Source organism: Mirounga leonina, unplaced genomic scaffold, assembly GCF_011800145.1.
Source record: "Mirounga leonina isolate KUSES-001 unplaced genomic scaffold, KU_Mleo_1.0 Mir_129, whole genome shotgun sequence".
NCBI lineage: Eukaryota > Metazoa > Chordata > Mammalia > Carnivora > Phocidae > Mirounga > Mirounga leonina.
Window position 1 is genome coordinate 42,322,762 of NW_023270323.1, and position 19,470 is coordinate 42,342,231.

At 37.8% G+C, this 19,470-nt stretch overlaps 1 protein-coding gene across 1 annotated transcript in view; it reads right to left on the bottom strand.

Annotated features, from left to right (window-relative positions):
- The window catches only part of GABRB1 (gamma-aminobutyric acid type A receptor subunit beta1), a 380,597-nt gene that overhangs the window by 5,658 nt on the left and 355,469 nt on the right, over positions 1-19,470 (bottom strand). The window contains exons 6-8 of the mRNA XM_035005044.1: positions 16,797-16,934; positions 16,530-16,682; positions 12,609-12,853 (exon numbers count right to left, since the gene is read on the bottom strand). Of these exons, the coding sequence (XP_034860935.1) occupies positions 12,609-12,853; positions 16,530-16,682; positions 16,797-16,934 (536 nt within the window). The remainder of the gene's footprint in view (positions 1-12,608; positions 12,854-16,529; positions 16,683-16,796; positions 16,935-19,470) is intronic.

The window sequence follows — 19,470 nt, forward strand, 5'->3', positions numbered from 1 at the left end:
CATTCTTATGGAGGAAAACAGGCAATACCCTTCTTCCTTCTAAAATTTGTTTTTAAAAAAATCAGGTAACATTATGAAGAAAAAGTAGCTGTATATGTTGCTTTTAGTGTATTAGGGAAAATATACCCAACACACTAACTTGGTGATTTTGTGCATGTTTTTCTTAACATTACATTCATGCTCAGATTTCATTATAATGAGTGAAAAATTTAAAGTAATGCATATTTCCTTATTTTCTCCTGGACCTTATTACTGAACAGCCTACACAATAGCTCTGCATGGATGTTTAAAGGCTTCTTAATCTGAAAATAGTTAGAGCAGAACTCTCCTTAGCCAACTTGTTCCTCCCCCTGAGTGTCCCACTAGAATGTTGCTCTAGGAGACAGGGACTTTGTCTAATTCACTCTTGGTTTCCCAGAGCTGAGAAAAGTGCTTGGCATAGGAGCATTCAGTAAATATCTACTGCATGAATGAGTGAATGAATGAATGAATAATAGTGCAGCTGGTAAAGGGTATGGTGGTAAATTGTGGGTGTCAACTTGGTTAGGCTACTCACCTAGCTGTTTAGTCTAGCACTAGTCTAGATGTTGTTGTGAAGGTATTTTGTAGATGTGACACTTCCAGTTAGTTACTATAAATAAAGGAGATTCCATTTGATGATGTGGGTGGGATTCATCCTATCTTTGAAAAGTATTAAGAGCAAAAACTGAAGTTTCCTGGAGAAAAAGAAACTTTGCCTCAGGATCGCACCAGAAATTCTGCCTCAACTTCCAGCCTGCCCTACAGATCTCACACACAATCGTATGAGCCAAGTCCTTAAAATAAATCTCTTTTTGTATGTATGTTGATTCTGTTCCTATTGGTTCTGTTTCTCTGGAGAACTCTGACTGACGCAAAGGGTATGGCAAAGATCATGAGGGTGTTTTTCCAATGACTAAAACGTTGACGTGATGGCTGTATTTCTTCCCTCAACAGAACCCTGAGCAAATGTACAAATTCATTCTCTAGCTTGGGGTGAGCCTTTCTCCCACCCCTTCCATCGTACTCCGTCTCTCCTTGTCTCCGTCCCCAGCATCCCCGAATGGTGCCTTAGGCTGTGAAAAATGTTGCCACTCACTGAATTGAACTGTTCTGGATATTTTCCGTATGTAAATATAGCAGAACTCATTTCAGTGTAATTGGAATAAAATATAATCTTGTTTTCAGTGGCAGTTTTAAAGCCCTGTGAGAAATACCTCTGGGCTCAATCTACTTTGCAAACAGAAAGTTATTTCCTTCTTGCTAGCCAATTCAATTAGATTCACATTTACTGAGTGGTTCTGAAGTACAGCACAGGAAGCCAAGTGAAGTGACGTTCACTGCAGAAGGAGATGCCTTTCAGAAGCCCACAATCTATTTAATTGAGGGTGTCCGGTATGAACGCCTGCCTTAGCCTGAAGGGAGCGGAGAACCACAGACCCACGTCTCACATCTGCCTGTCCTGCTCATAGAATGTACCACGTCTCACGCTGTTGCTGCCAGTCATTAGCTCTCACCAGGGCTGCCAAATGGCAATCCCTTCATCTCAAATTCCTGAAACCTTTTGGTTTGGTGGTGGCGGGGGGAGGGGGGGGCAGAATGGGAAGCTTTGCTGGAGATGATTTGTGTGTCTCTTTGCCATGTCCTGACAACTAGCGGTAGAAGCAGAAACTTCAATGTTGTTTCAAGATGCTATCGAAGATTAAGCACAAACCTACATAAATCTAAACAAATCTGCACTCTATTATTTAGGACATAGAGAAGGAAAAAGAGATAAATGAAACAAGTGGCAATTTTCCAGAACATTACTCAGGTAGATAAATTTCTCCTGGATCCCTTTCTTTGCCCCATTTCTCCCATTCAGTGTATGAGCAGATCCAAATGGCTTTACTTTTGAACACATCCTGATTCTGACCACTTTTCCCCATCATCGTGTCTTACTGAATAATTGATCTTCCTCTTTCCAGGAAGGAAGCCAGGTGGTCTTTTCTCTACATAGCGGCTGGAGTAATACTTAAAAAATGTAAACCAGACCAGGTCTCCTCTGTTTAAATCTAGCTACTTCCCAAGACAGATAACAAAATCAGATTTCTCATCCAAATCTGCAAAGCACCCCGTGGTTTGAACTCCTTCAGGGACCTCTGCCCTCAGTTCCTACCACTCTGCCCTTGGAGCTCTCTGCTCCATCCACACTGGTCTTTTGATGGCTGGTCCCTGATGCTCCTAAGTCCTCAGGGCATTTTCACCTGCTGTTCTTCTCTCCTGGAATGATCGTCCTCAGGTAGTTACCTGCCTAGCTCCTCACCATTTTCTTCACCATAATTATCATCATTTGCCATTATATCATGCACTTATTTACACATTTGTTATTCGACTGAGATGTAAGCTCCAGGAGAGCAGCTGCTCTTTGGTTACTGTTATTATTCATCACTGTATATCGCCGGCGCCCTCCCGGAAAAGAGGCTGATGCTGCGGAGGCGCGGCTGAGTTAATGTCTGTACAATGAGGAACTCTGACACTCGGATGTGGAGTCGTCTGTCTGAACTCTGTTGCGTTTCAATGGCCAAGGACACGTAAGTGACTACAATCTCTAGGGTAGTAGTTCTCAGACATTATCGGGCATCTGAATTTATTGGGACGCTTGTTAGAAATAAAGGTTTGAGCTCATTTCATTCTAAATTAAGGTCTTCCCGGGGCGCCTGGGTGGCTCAGTCGTTAAGCGTCTGCCTTCAGCTCAGGTCATGATCCCGGGGTCCTGGGATCGAGCCCCGCATCGGGCACCTTGCTTGGCGGGAAGCCTGCTTCTCCCTCTCCCTCTGCCCCTGCTTGTGCTCTCCCTCTCTCGCTGTGTCTCTCTCTGTCAAATAAATCAATAAATAAATCTTAAAAAATATATATATATTAAGGTCTTCCCAGTCTGCATTTTACACAGGCATTCCAAGGGTCCTAGCTGATATTGGTGTACCTAAAAATCCATAAAGCAGTTAACTAATTTCAGACAGTTAAGAATGAATTACAAATATGCACTGTTCAAGCTTGAGAGATACATAACATGAAGGTTGGGGAGTAATTTCTTAAGTTGATGTGAGTGGGAGTTCATTGAGCTTTGAGGAGAGAATGATAGAAACAAGAAAAGAGGAATCCTATTTTATACATAGGAGCATTTTATACATGGGCTTAGGGAGTCCCAATATTTGAGACGAGTGCTTTTTACAATTAAATATAAAATGCATTATAATCAGCAAATTCATTGAATTCTGAATGATGCAAACAAAGGCGATTTTTTGGATTCATCTTCAGTGAATCCCCTTAAAATATTCATCCCAAATTTCTTCAGTAATGTTTTCTCTTCAGGTAAATAAAAGAGGGATTTTGGGGATGCCTGGGTGGCTCAGTCGGTTAAGCATCTGCCTTCAGCCCAGGTCATGATCTCAGGGTTCTGAGATCGAGTCCCACATCGGACTCCCTGCTCAGTGGGGAGCCTGCTTCTCCCTCTGCCTTCTGCTCCCCCCTGCTTGTACTCTCTCTCTGACAAATAAAATCTTAAAAAAAAAAAAAGATTTAAAAGAGGGATTTTGGTCAATCATTACTTTTCATATAGTTGAAAAGGAGATATTTAAAATGTGTGATGTCAATGTGCTTGTGAATGTCTTGGGGTTTGTGAAATACTACACTTATGTGGATAAGTCCTGGTTACTGTATCACATTAGATATTATCTTCTTACTGTAAGAGCCATGGTTTCCTAAGATAATCAACAATGCACTTCTACATTTTATTCCTCCCAACTGGAGAATGTTATGAAGTAAAGGCAGACTGGAGTTATCAGTCACTTTACATTCTAATATAGAGATTTCAGGAGAAGGAATTACTGAGAAAAGTATCGGGGTGCCTGGGTGGCTCAGTCGGTTAAGAGTTTGACTCTTGATTTTGGCTCAGGTCATGATCTCAGGGTCGTGGGATTGAGTTCTGTGTAGCCCTGCGTCGTGTCAGGCTCTGTTCTGGGCATGGAGCCTGCTTAAGTTTCTCTCCCTCCCTCTGCTTCTCCCCCCACCTCTGTCTCTCTCTCTAAAAAAAAAAAAAAAAAAGTATCAACGCAGGTTGAAAGCAATCTATTAATAATACACACCTATTGTTACCACGGACTATCCCTAAGCAAAATAAATGTCCTTCATTAGAAAATATTTATTATATATATTTTTAAATTTTGAAAGGTACCAAACAGTTCTCACTTTAGGAGAGGCTTAAAAATTTTGTTTTTATAACACTAGGAATATAATAGGAAAAAAGTTTCCAATTACACATGGATTTTAAGAGCATCCTACTTGGGGCATCTGGGTGGCTCAGATGGTTAAGTGTCTGCCTTTGGTTCAGGTCATGATCCCAGGGTCCTGGGATCAAGTCCCGCATCGGGCTCCCTGCTCAGTGCAGAGCCTGCTTCTGCCTCTCCCTCTGCCATTCCCTCTGCTTGTGCTCTTCTGTCTATCTCTGTGTCAAATAAATAAATAAAATCTTAAAAAAAAAAAAAAAGAGCATCCTGGGGCGCCTGGGGGGCTCAGTCGTTAAGCGTCTGCCTTCGGCTCAGGTCATGATCCCAGGGTCCTGGGATCGAGCCCTGCATCGGGCTCCCTGCTCTGCCAGGAGCCTGCTTCTCCCTCTCCCACGCCCCCTGCTTGTGTTCCCTCTCTAGCTGTCTTTCTCTCTCTCTGTCAAATAAATAAAATAAAATCTTTAAAAAAAAAAAAAAAAGAGCAACCTGCTTGGTTTTGTAATTCATTAATTCATTAGTTCACTTATTTTAAAAGTCATTTAAGTGCCTGATTTGTGCCAGGCTCTATGACAGGCATTGGAATACCGAAAGTGGAAGATACAGTGTCTGCTTTCAAGGCCTACTCTGTTTTTCTTAATAGCATTTATTATCTGCCATCGTATGTGTGTTTGTGGCTGTCCTGTTCATTGTTTGGGTGTGATGTATTTGTGTATATGATGTTCATTGTCTTTCTCTCTCATCCAAATGAAAGGTTTTGTTTTATTCATCCATTGCTGACTATACCCACTGCATAGAGGGTATTCCCATAGTGTGCCCTCATTAAATATTTGTTAAAGTTAAATATTAAATATTTTTCAAATTAAAAAAAAAGTACACATAGTGTGCAGTGGAAAGCTGTAGGAAGAGCATCAACTTAGCCTGACGAGTGAGGGAAGATGTCAGTCAAGAGGTGAATTCTGGGGAACAAGCCAAAGTTACTGAAGAGTGAAAACATGGCAATCTGGGAAAACTGTGAGTTGTACTTCTGGAACAAAGATGAAGGGGAGATGGAGGAGGAATGAAGCAGAAGAGGAAAGCAGAATGGCATCAGAGTGGGTGCTGGATCCCATGTTAAGGAGTATGGGTATTTTCCTTCAGGCAGAGTCAAAGGTGGATTATGGTGGATGCCTATTGGTTTGACCTGTCTGATTCCATGCCACCTTCTTCTGATAACATTACCTGACATTCCTTGGTGCCTGTGGTTGAGGTAGGCCTAAGTGCATCTTCGAGGCTCCAGGGATGGACATGTGACCCAGACCTGGGCATCTAGTGTTTTCCATCTTCCTGGTCAGGGGGATTGATTTCTGCATGAGAATATGACTCAAGTTGATCCAAAAGATTCAATCCTAAGACTTTTTTGTTGTTGTTGTAACTCTTGCTTGTAAGACAGTAGTTTTGGGTTAGGGTTGTAAAGCTTTGAATATATGAATTTAGGCATTTTGGAACCAGCATGAGGGAAGGGTCTACTGAAAGTAAAGCCAATATAAAGGAAAGCTGAGTTAAGAGATGAAGAGAGATGCTTTCTGATGACATTGTTTAAGTATCTGGATATAGCCACATGTGAAATTAGAACCATTCATGGACTTCCCATTTATGTGTGCAAAAAAAACCCCCCACCTTTTTCTTAAGCCTATTAAGTAAATTCAATTTCTTTCTCATTTACGAAAGAATTCTAGCTGTTTGGATATGGAAGAAAATGGACACTAGATGCAAGAGAGAAAATGAGAGAGAGAGAAAGAGAGAGGGAGAAAGAGGGAGAAAAGGAGACTGATTTGGAGATTCCTGGAAAGGAAAATTAGACTGTTGCAGCATCTAGAGATTAGCTACATTAAGCCAAGACTGGAGAACAAAGCATGGAACTGAGCCAGATTTGGGCAGGGATTTGAGGGCTGAAGAAGTTCATGAACTGCTAACACAGGCTGTCATTAGAAATCAAAGGTCCTGCCTGAATTTCTCCAAAATCCAAGATGCTAAGTCAGAAATGTTAAAATTTCATCAAAGGCTGAGAGAAGTGTCCTAGTTGGCCTGAGGACAAGGCAGCGAAATTGGGTAGGTCCCAGGCTCAAAGGCTAATGTAGGTATCCATCTGTTTCAAGCTAGTTTTAAGGAAAGAGCTGTTGACCTTTAGGATGTCTCTTTTCACATGCATTAAGTATCCTGGAATTAATCACAGTAACAGAGCTGATTTCCAATTAGAAAGTTGTCTGAAAGTGCAGATGTCTAAAAGTGTCTGAAACTGTAGATGACACACCACAGAGAATAGGAATGAGAGAAAAGAGGCCAGATTACAGTATCAGTATCTGATTCTGAAGGGAAATTCTATTTCTTAACTGTTGGGGTTAAAACAGCACATTTGGTGTGAATTTTTGGCAGATCTCACTGATGTCCCCCATGACTTCAAATGATTTTGAATCAGTATCTGATTACAGACTGCCCATGCAACCATTCCACCTTAGGTGGATTTATTTGCAAATAGGCGGGCATGTCGCCAGCTGACACAACCATGTATATTCCAGGTTAGTGTAAAAATGGCTCAGAAGTAGCTTACTTACAGCCTACTTATACTGTGAAATCTATCTTTCAAAACTCTAAATACCACCTCTAGTTTCAAATGATGCCTGAGGGGTTCATGAATCTACAGTCTTTATCACCTTGGAGGTTGAAACTCTCCTCATGTCTGGATTCAGCAGCTGTACTCCTATAAAAAGATGCTTCAGTGCAGCTGGTGGAAATATAAATCAAGACAAAGCAAGCCCTTCTGAAGCTTCAGCACAAATGACCCTTGACATGACAGCCCAGCCACAGCTCTCAAAAGTGATGTGTAATAAATGAATGATGCCACGCTGGGCTCTGTAGGACCAAGGCAAATATTAAGGTCCCTCAAATGAAAATTGTCTGGGACCACAGCACATATATCATTTGAATTCAACTGTTTACAAGTATCTAAAAGGAAAGGGAAGGGTCATCTAAATATTATATGAAAGGAAAAATCTAATATCACTTTCTATTTTTTAAATTTAACCAGGGGCTAACTCTCTTAAATACCACACAGGTGGTGTTATTATCTTAACTGCTGGAGATAATACACTGAACAGATGAAGTAATACACTTGATTTGTTATTGAAGATTATATCTATCTGCTGTTATAGGACACTGTGATTCAGAAAGAATAGTGGAGATTGATAAAAATCATGCTTTAAAAATATTAAAAATCAGAGTGATAGAAACAGTAAGAAAGCTTGGAGCAGAAGCTAGAGTGAACTACAGATAGTCTTTTTCTTACTTATTATGAATATGTAAGGGTTTTATAAAACATTATGATGTAACATTCAGTAACTTGGGTGGGTTTTATAAAACATTACAATGTAACATTCAGTAACTTGGGTGGTATCTAAGAACTCATCCTGAGTGGAGAAGGGTTCTCTAGAACTTATTCATTCAACAAATATTTATTTGTTTTTTTCTCTGTTCTAGCCACTGAGTAAAGAGCAACAAACATAATAGACAAGGACCTCGATGCTAATCCTTGGGAAACTTGCAGTTTAATAGAGAGATAGACATTAAAAAATAATTAAGTAAACATGTATTCACTACTGTGGTAAATCCTATGGTGGAAAAGCACAGGATGTGGTGAGGGCAAAGAACAATGGTACAAAATATAAACTAACAGTGGCGGGGGGGTGGGTGGTCAGCTAAGGCATCCTTGAGGTAGTAACATTTATGACAAGAACTAGTGCAATGAAAAACTTGAGAGATGGTCAACAGTACCTTTAATTCCACTAATCCTTTCTTCTTCTTCTTCTTTTTTTTTTTTTAGAGAGAGAGAGAGAGAGAGAGTATGCACGCGTGGGGGGCGTAGGGACAGAGGGAGAGAGAGAAAATCTTAAGAAGGTTCCATGCTCAGCGCAGAGCCCAGCATGGGACTTGCTCTCATGACCCTGAGATCATGACCTGAGCCAAAATCAAGAGTCAGACGCTTAACACACTGAGCTACCCAGGCGCCCTATTCTTCTTGTTTTTTAGTCCTTTCTTCTGTTGTATAAAATCTGATGCTAATCCATCTAATGCATTTTTCAATTCTATGATTTCCATTGGTTCTTTTCCATAGTTTCAAATCTTTTTCTGAAACTCTGCATCTCTTCATATATTATATTAATCTCTTCCTATGGACTTTATTTTAAACTTTTTATTTTGAAATTATTGTAGTTTCTGGGGTGTCTGAGTGGCTCAGTCATTAAGCGTCTGTCTTTGGCTTGGGTTATGGTCCCAGGGTCCTGGGATCAAGCCCCACATCGGGCTCCCTGCTTGGCAGGAAGCTGCTTCTTCCTCTCGCACTCCCCCTGCTTGTGTTCCCTCTCTCGCTGTCTCTCTCTCTGTCAAATAAATAAATAAAATCTTAAAAAAAAAAAAGAAATTATTGTAGATTCCTAGAAAGTTGCAAAGATAGCACAAAAATGTCCCATATACCCTTCACCCAGTTTCTCTCATTGACTACATCTTATTTAACTATTGTACAATATTACCTAGGAAACGGGTATTGGTATAAAGTATGTCTAGTTCTATGTAATTCTATTACATGTGAAGATTCACATAACCACCACTGCAAGATACAGAAACTACTCCATCACTGCAAAGATCTGCCGTGTGCTATAATCAATCACACTCAATCCTCCCCTCCATCACTAACTCCTGGCAATAACTAATCTGTTCTTCAATCACTATAATTTTGTTATTTCAGGCACATTATGTAAATAGAATCATACAGTGTGTAATATTTTATGATGGGCTTTTTTTTTTTCACTCAGCATAATGGCCTTGAGATCCATTCAAGTTGTTGTATGTATCAATAGTACTTTTTATTGAGCTAGTCTTCCATATTATGAATATACTACAGTTTGTTTAACCATTTGCCTATCAAAGGATATTTCAGTTATTTTCAGTTTTTGGCTATTTCCTATGAATTTTTAAATATATTAATTATGGTTATTATTATTAATTGTGGTCCTTATCTTTTAAGCCAACATTGAGACTTTGAAATTCTGTTTCTAATGACTAATTTTTTTCTCTTGAGCATGTTTTCCTGTTTTTTTCTCACGCCTAGTAATTTTTCATTACATATTAACTATGTTGAAGATGCACTATAGAGATTCTAGATTCTGTTATTTTCCCTGACAAATGTTGGGTTTTGTTTTAATGGGCAGTTAAATTACTAATAGGTCACCTGGAATGTGTAGTGACTTGGTTTTATGTGTAGTTAGGGTGAGTCTATTTTAGTTTTTTCTCAACTCAAAGAGAATCTCTTATTTTTGTTCTTTTTCAGCCTTCCAGCTATTTTTCCTTTCCAGACTTCTTAGTGTTTTGTACATTTGTAGTTCAGGGATCAACCACGGATTTGTGGGAAGTTTATATTCAGATTCTGAATTTCTCTTGTGGCTCACTTCTTTCCAAGATTTTTAAGAACTCTGGAAGTATCAAACTCCATGTTCTGACTCATCAGACCAATAAAACTGTAATTTTTTGTATTTTTGTTTTGTTTTGTTTTGTTTCTGAAGTTCTGCTGTCCCACATCCCCCAGACTGGGGAGAGGCCTCAGGGCAAAGATGTATAAATAGAGATTTCACACAGTGTCATTCCCTTCCTTTGAGGGTTGATTCTCTTTTAGTTTTTGCTTCTTTTCAGTTACTCTCTTATCTCTTCAAGCAGATTTTAATAAATTTTTGCTCAAGGTTTATAATTTTTAATCCACAGGAGGGTTAGGATAATATATACTACTTTTTCATATCTTAACATGATTTGTTTATTAACTTTGGCATAATTTTGTCTATTTGTGTTTCTGTGAAAAGCATTTGTGGAGTTTTTAGTCTAGCTTTCCATGGATAAAAATGCATTTTTATCTTCTTTAAGTGTTTCATCTCCTGACAATTGTTGGATTTTTCTATGCTTTCTACTGGGATTAAAATTTAAAATACCAGTTCGCCTGGACTAAAAGTTTCCTGATTTGAGATCCAGTGAAATCTTATTATGTTTGAGCCCAGTGTTACTCAAACAGACTGCTTATGAAGTAAAGATCAGTTAGACAGACACATTTTACTCATTTATTTTCCAGTCACTAAGTCTTCTTCAGAGCAATATATATTATACGTCTAGGTATCATATGACACACAAGGCTTTCCTTTTGCCTTTATTTGTCCCATAGCACCTTAGAAAAGTTCTTTAATATCCTGGGGTAGAATCAAGGCAATAGCCAAAGAGTTTAGTTAAAGTTTGTTTTATGCTCTTTTTAAATGATCTGAAGGAATTGATTTCAGTTTGCTTGCGCTTTCCATTTAATCACCTTTCTAGAGAACATTGCTTTCCTAGCTGATTGGAAGACCCTCTTTTCTCCTTGTTACCTTCCAAATTCTCCTTGTCTTGAGTGCCCATCCAGTTCATATCTTTGGATTTTCCTACCAGTGAACCTTATTGATGTAGGCCTTTCCTCCATGATATATCAATTAACTCACATTCCAAGCCATGCAGAGGATCAGCTTTGGTTTAGAAGGCAACTGAGCTAGGAATGGGAGCAGAAATGAGGAGTCTTCAAATCTTCTGCTCAACATACTTTTAAGTCTGGTATGGTTACAATCAGACAACGGGAAGCCTTTTCCTTTCAGATATGCTCCTCAAGGTAGGTGCTGTCCTGTTTCATTTTATAATCTAATTGCCTCCTATGAGTATAATTTTCTTTCCCAGAAAGATCAGAAGATTCTTGAGGGCAAGTATCATGCTTCCTCCTTCTCCCATAGAATCCAGCATAATATTTCACATAAGAGTAAAAATTTATTTGAATGAGTTACTTCAGATTTTGACCATTTGGTTGAATCTGTTTGGTATTTTGCCTATAATTTTCTAGTTACCTGACAGTGTTTGTCCAGTTTTGGTATCCCACTAAAAAGCATGAAGATACATCTTAAAGATTTATAGTTTGGCTCTGCCTGATTCTCCAACCACCTCTCATACTACATTTCCTCCCTCACTTGCTATGCCCTTGCTACGCTAGTCTTCTTTTGGTACTTTCCCACATCAAGAAATTCCTTACTCAGAGTCTCTGTCACTTGTCATTTCCTTTGCCTGAAATGGTCATGGCATGGTTACTGTTGCTCATCACTTAGATCTCAGATCAAGTGGTAACATCTCACAGAGGTCTTCCTGATCACCTGCTCTTTGTTCCTTGTTCCCTTGAATCTAATCCAAATGATTCACTTACCCATTGCTCTGTTTTACTTTCTTCATAGCACTTACTACAACTTGAAATTATCCTCTTAATATGTGTTTACATGTTTATTGCCTGTCTTCCCACAGTAGAATCTAAACTCTATGAGAGCCAGGAAATTTGTCTCCTTCAGAGAAGTATACCCAATGCTCAGAACAGTAAATGAGTGAATATTTGAGTTGTCATCCTGTGGGCCATCTTGAAAACAATTTATAGTAGATACAGTATTTCACTGTACATAATTTTAATTTGATTTCAGTGAAACATGGCATAGAAGTAGAGGCTAAAGAGATGTTCTCAAAGAATAAAAAAGGCATTAATTTTAATTAATTCCATCCAGCAAAAGCACAGGTCATAAAATCTACCAATGAAAAGTGAAAGAAAAATAGTGACAATGTCTTATCTATAATGATAAGAGCTAGCTAGCTATAGTGATAATGAGCACTCACTATGTTCCAGGTATTGTTACAAATATTAGGCTTTAAAAAAACTCATCTAGTCCTTATAACAACTCTGTGAGGTAGATATACTATAATAATCTCCATTTAATGGATGATGACCTGAGAACAGAGGTAACATGAGGAGTCACATAGGTTGATTTGCCTGATGTTATAAAGTCAGTAAGAAGCAGAACTGGGAATAAAACTCAAGCAGTTTAATTCCAGTCTGTGGTTGTAACCACTGGGCCATATTTCTTTATTTCCACTTCGTACAGAATTGATTCACTTTAGTTCTCTCATTTATTTATCAAGCAAATCTGGCATTATCCTTCTGCATAGAGTTTTACAACTATATAGTTTACAATAAAGGATAATGGACTTGGGGTTGAGTTTTAGGCCCAGGTATGTTATTAATCTATGTTAACTTCAACCTAACTTCTTCAATCCTCAGTTCTCAAATATGTAAAAGGGAGTGGTGTTTGAGCCGTATTGAAGATAAATTTCTTTTTTTTTTTCCTGTTATGGGAGCCTTGAGCACCATGCTGCTGATAAATTTTGGAAGAATATTGTTGGGAATATTTAATACATTACCTGAACTTTATTCATCTCCAGTTTGTTCTTCTCATTGGCACTCTGGTCTTGTTTGCTAGCTCCCTTTTTCTGAGGGCCTTTTCCAAAGAAGATGTAATTTACAAAGGCATATTCCAGCAGAGCCAGGAACACAAACACAAAGCAACCCATCAGGTAAATATCAATCGCTTTGACATAAGGGATCTTTGGCAAGGTCTCCCTGAGGTGAGTGCTGATGGTTGTCATTGTCAGCACGGTGGTGATTCCTATTAAACAGAAAGACACAGCTTAGCTGAATGCACTTATTAAGCTGCCCTTTAAAGACTGAGAAGACAGATGCGTTTCCTTATAGGTGCCCCAGAATGACGTCAGTAATGTCATAAACCACTGGGCGAAAAGAGTAGACATTTGGAAAGACAAAGTTGCAGGCTCCCCATACAGTCCATGAACAAATCATAAAACAGGGTGTACCATTAATGGAGGATTGGAAAACATTTTTTTAAAAATAATGCACATAGGAAAAAGAAAAGTAAATGGAACGGCAGATCAAAATCCTATTGATATGCTTAGTCTATTATCAAAATGTCCCTTGTTCTGTTACATACCACATCTTCCTTCTCTCGGCATCTCCCTCATTTTCCTACTAAATCTGTTCTTGTGATATTAATGCCCACAACAGCCACTACCAAACTGAGAGTTGGTGACCAGTTTGAGGAGAGCTACTTCATTCCATGTATCTAGAACACACCCAGGCCACAAGGTCAGTATTACACATTATTACACTGATAATATATCATTCATAGTGAGACAATCCTAAAAGAAGAAATATGTAAGGAAGTTCATGATTTGCATCAAGCACTTGATTTATGTCATTTTTAGATATAATCTTGTTGCTTTGGTTTTTCAAATATTACCTCTACTTCTTGATTCGAGAGTCAAGAATGAATTAGTTCCCTGGAATCAAGAAAAGACTTCCTGAAAAATTCAGCTTGGATTTGTGAAGAAGGTTAAGACTATACACTTTCAAAAGGAAAATTCTGTTTTGTCTACTTTGTTAAAAACAGCTTTCTTAAGCATATAATGTTTGCACGGCTGCATAATAAATATTTGGTGTTGATGACGGTGGTGATGAAATATAATTGAGAATAACAAGAAGTGAAAAGGAAGTTGGAACCTGATGTAGATAATTCATGCTGCAATACTAATATTACACATTTATATAACATATTACAGTTTTAAACACAGTATGCATTATCTTATATGGCTGTCATAACAGCTTGCTGAGTATGATAGGGCAGGTATAGCTGAATAAATAGAAACTCTGAGATTAGCTATTTTGCTGTAGATCACCTAGCTAGGGGCAAAAAAGCAAGGAGGTATTAAACAAAGGCATTTAAAATAAAAGCAAAAAGAGGAGAAGATAAAACCTGAAATTTGATGAGAGTCCTTAAAAATAAAGACAGGAAATGTTAAAATGAACGTTAAAGACAAAAGAGAGCTGGCAAAGAGAATGGGAGGTAGAAAATGAAAAGGGGAAAAAAAGAGTTTAGCACTCATTTGCCCGTCAGATTATTCTAGATAAATTCCCTGATTTGACTATTTAACTTTCAGGAGAACAGATAAAATAGGAAGTCAGGATTACCATACAGAAAGTTAAAATGGTTCAGCTCAGTGATGAATTCAAATGTGCTGCACTGTTATGAAATGCCATCATGAATGGTCTTACTTATTTCTTTCAATAAAATTTTAAATTTTACCTAATATAATTCTAGCTAATGTCCTTAGTAGAAATAGTTCATTTACAAATCCACTAATCACACTTCTGTTTCTACTCCTTGGTTTAAATTTTTAGGCAAGAAAGGTTAGTAAATAAATGCCTTTTTTACTTAGTTAAGTTTTAAAATAGCCCCTATTTTACATTTCAAAGAAAAGATTAAATCAGCATTTTTATGTGCTGACATCTTTAATCAAAATATCATTAGCTTGGAGGATAGATATGTAAAGAGAACCACAATTCATGACCTTGATAGTTATTATTCCCTGCTGTGGACATCATCCACTGTTTTTTCTTTAACCCTAGTATACCCGTACTCATGTTTGTAGTTAAATAATATGTGCAGAATCATACCTATGATGTGATAAAGATTTGTTGGCTTTCCTTAGTTTTGGAATGTTCAAAGGTTGAGAAGGGCTGACTTTGTGAGCCATTAGAAATAAGCTATAGGGATGACAATTAGTCTAGGTATGAAAGGGTATGCTGAGCATCTAACCCAGTTCAGCAATCTCAAAAGAAGTGATGTATATGTCAGCTTCGCTGGAAATGATGCTGTTATATATTTGGAGTGTGTGTGTGCACACTTGCGTTCATGAGCACGCATGCATGAGAATAAGCCCCAAAAAGTGATAACTGAAAGGGCTCTAGGATCAAATAATGAGGCAGACCCACACATGCTCAGATTCATCAAACAGACCTTTCGTATTCTGACTTTCCAAGGAACCCTTTAAAGTCTCAAATATAGCCTTTCAGCTTGCAGCAATTACTCAACTATGGCAAGATTAATTTTGAATTTTGTTCCCTAAAGAAGGAAACCATTTTTTATTCCATCCTGATCACAGATCATTAATATAGCTGATGAAAGTCTGTGCCTTATTCAGGTGTGATGAGCTACATTTAAGAGAAACTCAGTTCCATATGATTTAACTTTAATGGAATATTTTTTTTTTTTTAAAGATTTTATTTATTTATTTGACAAAGAGAGAGAGTTAGTGAGAGCAGGAACACAAGCAGGGGAGTGGGAGAGGGAGAAGCAGGCTTCCCGCCGAGCAGGGAGCCCGATGCGGGGCTCGATCCCAGGACCCTGGGATCATGACCTGAGCCGAAGGCAGATGCTTAATGACTGAGCCACCCAGGCGCCCCTAACTTTAATGGAATATTATGCAGCCATCAAAAGGAATGAAATCTTGCCATTTGCAATGACGTGGATGGAACTGGAGGGTATTATGCTGAGCGAAGTAAGTCAATCAGAGAAAGACATGTATCATATGACCTCACTGATATGAGGAATTCTTAATCTCAGGAAACAAACTGAGGGTTGCTGGAGTGGTGGGGGGTGGGAGGGATGGGGTGGCTGGGTGATAGACATAGGGGAGGGTATGTGCTATAATGAGTGCTGTGAATTGTGTAAGACTGTTGAATCACAGACCTGTACCTCTGAAACAAATAATACATTATATGTTAAAAAAAAAAAAAAAAAAAGAAGAAGATAGCAGGAAGGGAAAAATGAAGGGGGGGAAATTGGAGCGGGAAACGAACCATGAGAGACTATGGACTCTGAGAAACAAACTGAGGGTTCTAGAGGGGAGGGGGGGTATGGGTTAGCTTGGTGATGGGTATTAAAGAGGGCATGTACTGCATGGAGCACTGGGTGTTATATACAAACAATGAATCATGGAACACTACATCAAAAACTAATGAAGTAATGTATGGTGATTAATATAACATAATAAAAAAAAAAAGAAAGATAGTATTGCCCAACCATTGACATAACTTGTTAATAGTCACAGGTTTAGCTTTTCCAAATCCTTTTGAGAATAATGATACGGTTCTTCACCGTGAAAAGCAGGGACCAAAGAGGAAATCATCACAAAGTTAGTAAAAATTAGTGTAATGAGAATTTAAAAGTAGACTCTAAGAAGCACTTATATAGTTAGTATTGAATATATTCCATTTTTTTTTTTTTTTGTAAAATGCTAAAAAGATATTGCATTGTAAAACATTCATCCTGAAAATGCTTACACTTAGATGCTTTACTATCAAGGACTGCTATGGTAATCTCAATCTTTAACTTGCTCTGAGAGAAGCCCGTGCCTATAATTTCTAACATTGGTTGGTTGGTTGAAGTGAAGTCCTACTAGCTCTCTGCAGTGCTGGGAATGCATTACCTAGTGCAACTCTGGCTGCAGATGCATCATAGTTGATCCAAAAAGACACCCAGGACAAAATTGTAATCAGTGTGGAAGGCATGTAGGTTTGCAAAATGAAGTAACCAATGTTTCTCTTTAGACGAAAACTTAGTGACAGTCGTGGATATGCCCCTGAGTTAAAAAAAGAAAAAAGAAAAAAGAAAAAAAAAATCAGATCTCTATTTGGTAGGAATCATCTTCTTTCTTTCACAGTGCCCCTAGTTCATTTTGGGGAAATGTCCTCACCAGTTGTGAACTCCACTTTCTTGGACACCATCTTGTAGTCGACAATTGAAAACTGAGGAAGCTCAATTTTATTAACTCCAGTTACTGCTCCCTCTCCTCCATTCCAGTAAAACTCAATGTCATCAGTGGTATAGCCATCTGAAACCAAGAAATATAGCATAGTTAAACAGAGTTCCTTTGGTATAGAAATTCATTTTGAAGACAGCCTGGGAGCTGGAGAGGAAATTCCCAGCAAGTGGTGGTAAGACGACAATGCTTTAAATCAGGATGGCTTATAGGTCTCACGATGAGCACTGTTCCTGATGGGTTGGTTGTGGTTGCAGTGCTAGGATGGATGCATCTGGCTTTGTGGACATAAACTCTGATCATTCAGTGATACCTGTTATCACTGCTCTATATTTATTTTCTTTGCATCTACTAATAGGAACTCTTTGGCTAGATAACTGGATAGCTAGAGGTGCCTGGGGGTGGCTCAGTTGGTTAAGCACCTGACTCTTGATTTTGGCTCAGGTCATGATCTCAGTGTCGGGATAGAACGCCACATTTGGCCCCGCACTGAGTGGGGTGTCTGCTTGGGATTCTTTCCCTCTGCCCATCCCCCAGCTTGCACGCATTTTCTCTCTGAAGTAAATTAAAAAAAAAAAAAAGATAATAGGATAGTTGGATTTTAGTACCTGAGCACAGATTTTTATTATGCATCATTTAACAATGATAAGTAATAATCATTGAGCACATATTTAATAAAAGGGAAACAGGAAGGGTAAAAGGATGGAGTATAGTGAAAGACCAAATTTGTACATACCCATTATATGATCAAGACATTTAAAAAAAGAAATACACATTTCTTTTAGAAAATTAGGCAAGCTTCCATTCATGTATTTTTATCATCTCTTAATATATAGGTGAAAAATTAAGAACTATATGAATTTTTTAATTAAATTTTTAAATCGAAGTATAGTTCATATACAATATTACATTAGTTTTGGGTGATCAATAATTCTATACATTATGCTTGCTCACTGCAATAAGTGTAGAAGAACTATATGAATTCTTGATAATACTTTTATAGGTTGATATTTATGAGGGTGAGCTTTTGTTAATTTAAGAGGACTGTGTAGAGGATTGTAGATTGCATTAGAAAGATCTAACCTTTCCACTTCTGCTCCACTTGCCAGTGGTTTAGCTGGGCTATGGTCATATAAAAGACTAACGTATAAAAACAATGTATGGATATATTTTAAAAACTAAAAACCATTTAAGGCATATGGAAGGGTATATTTTTCTCTTTCTACCTGGTAGAGACAAAGAAGATATTTTTAAGTTCATTTTCTATTTATATTCACCTCAAATAAAAAAAGCATCATATCTTTTTTTTTTTTCCATTAGAATTACTAGGGCTTGTGTTTCAAAGATAATGTAGTAAACATTATGCTGACCTACTTTTGATTAAAGTCAGTAGTATATTTTTAAAGAGATTTAAAAAAACAATATATTTAAAATTTAAAAGTGGAGTGCCAAGTGCCAAAGGATCACCATTAACATATCACTGCAGAAATGTAAGAAATTTTAGGCTTTTTTTTTTTGAGGGGAAATAAACCTGTCTTAACTTCATTACTTTAAAATTCTCTAACTTCTCTTCAAAAAGCTCTTTTTTGAATTCTTATTCCTGAACTCACTGAACCCACAACTGTTTTATATTTGTTACTTTTGCCACCCTATGGAGGTTATTATTTACTGTAGTACATTTCAATATATCTTATTTTATTTCTCTTTAAGTCATTTCCTTCTAGGTCCAAGAACTTGCCTTTTCTTCAAAGGGTAATCTTCCAAGTGCAGACATAGAAATAGAAAATATTTACTTTTAACAATAATTCCTGGTGTCAGAGAGGCTGTAAGACCCTCTTTACTTACTGGAGTTAGAGTGATCTACATCTTATTGACATATTGACTTATTGGGGATTTGTACCAAATTCAGGTATGGATCCAGAAAAGTGTGATTCTTAACATCATTTTGAGAATCTGATAAAAACTTCTGAACTCAAGAGACTGAGAAGACAAGCCAAAGACTGGGTGAAAAATATTTGTAAAAGACATATTTGATAAAGGACTGTTACCCAAAATATACAAAGAGCACTTAAAACTCAGCAATAAGAAAACAAACAACTTGATTAAAAAATGGGCCAAAGACACCTCACCAAAGAACATATACAAATGGAAAATAAGCATATGAAAAGATGCTCAATATTATGTATTTTCAGGGACATGCAAATCAAAACAATAGTAAGATACTACTACACATATATAGGAATGGTAAAAGTCTGGAATACTAACACCACCAAATGCTGGTGAGGATGTGAAACAACAGGTACTCTCATTCATTGCTAGTGGGAATTAAAATGGTACAGCCACTATGGAAGACAGTTTTGTGGTTTCTTAAAAAACTAAACGTACTCTTACCATGTGATCAAGTAATCAATTGTGCTCCACTGCATTTACCTAAAGGAGTTGAAAACTTTTAATCATACAAAAACCTGCATACAGATGTTTAGAGAAGATTTATTCATAATTGCCCAAACTTGGAAGCAACCAAAGCATCCGTCCTTTGGTAGGTGAATGGATAAATAAACTGTGGTACCTTTAGACAATTGAATATTACTCAGCACCAAAAGGAAAT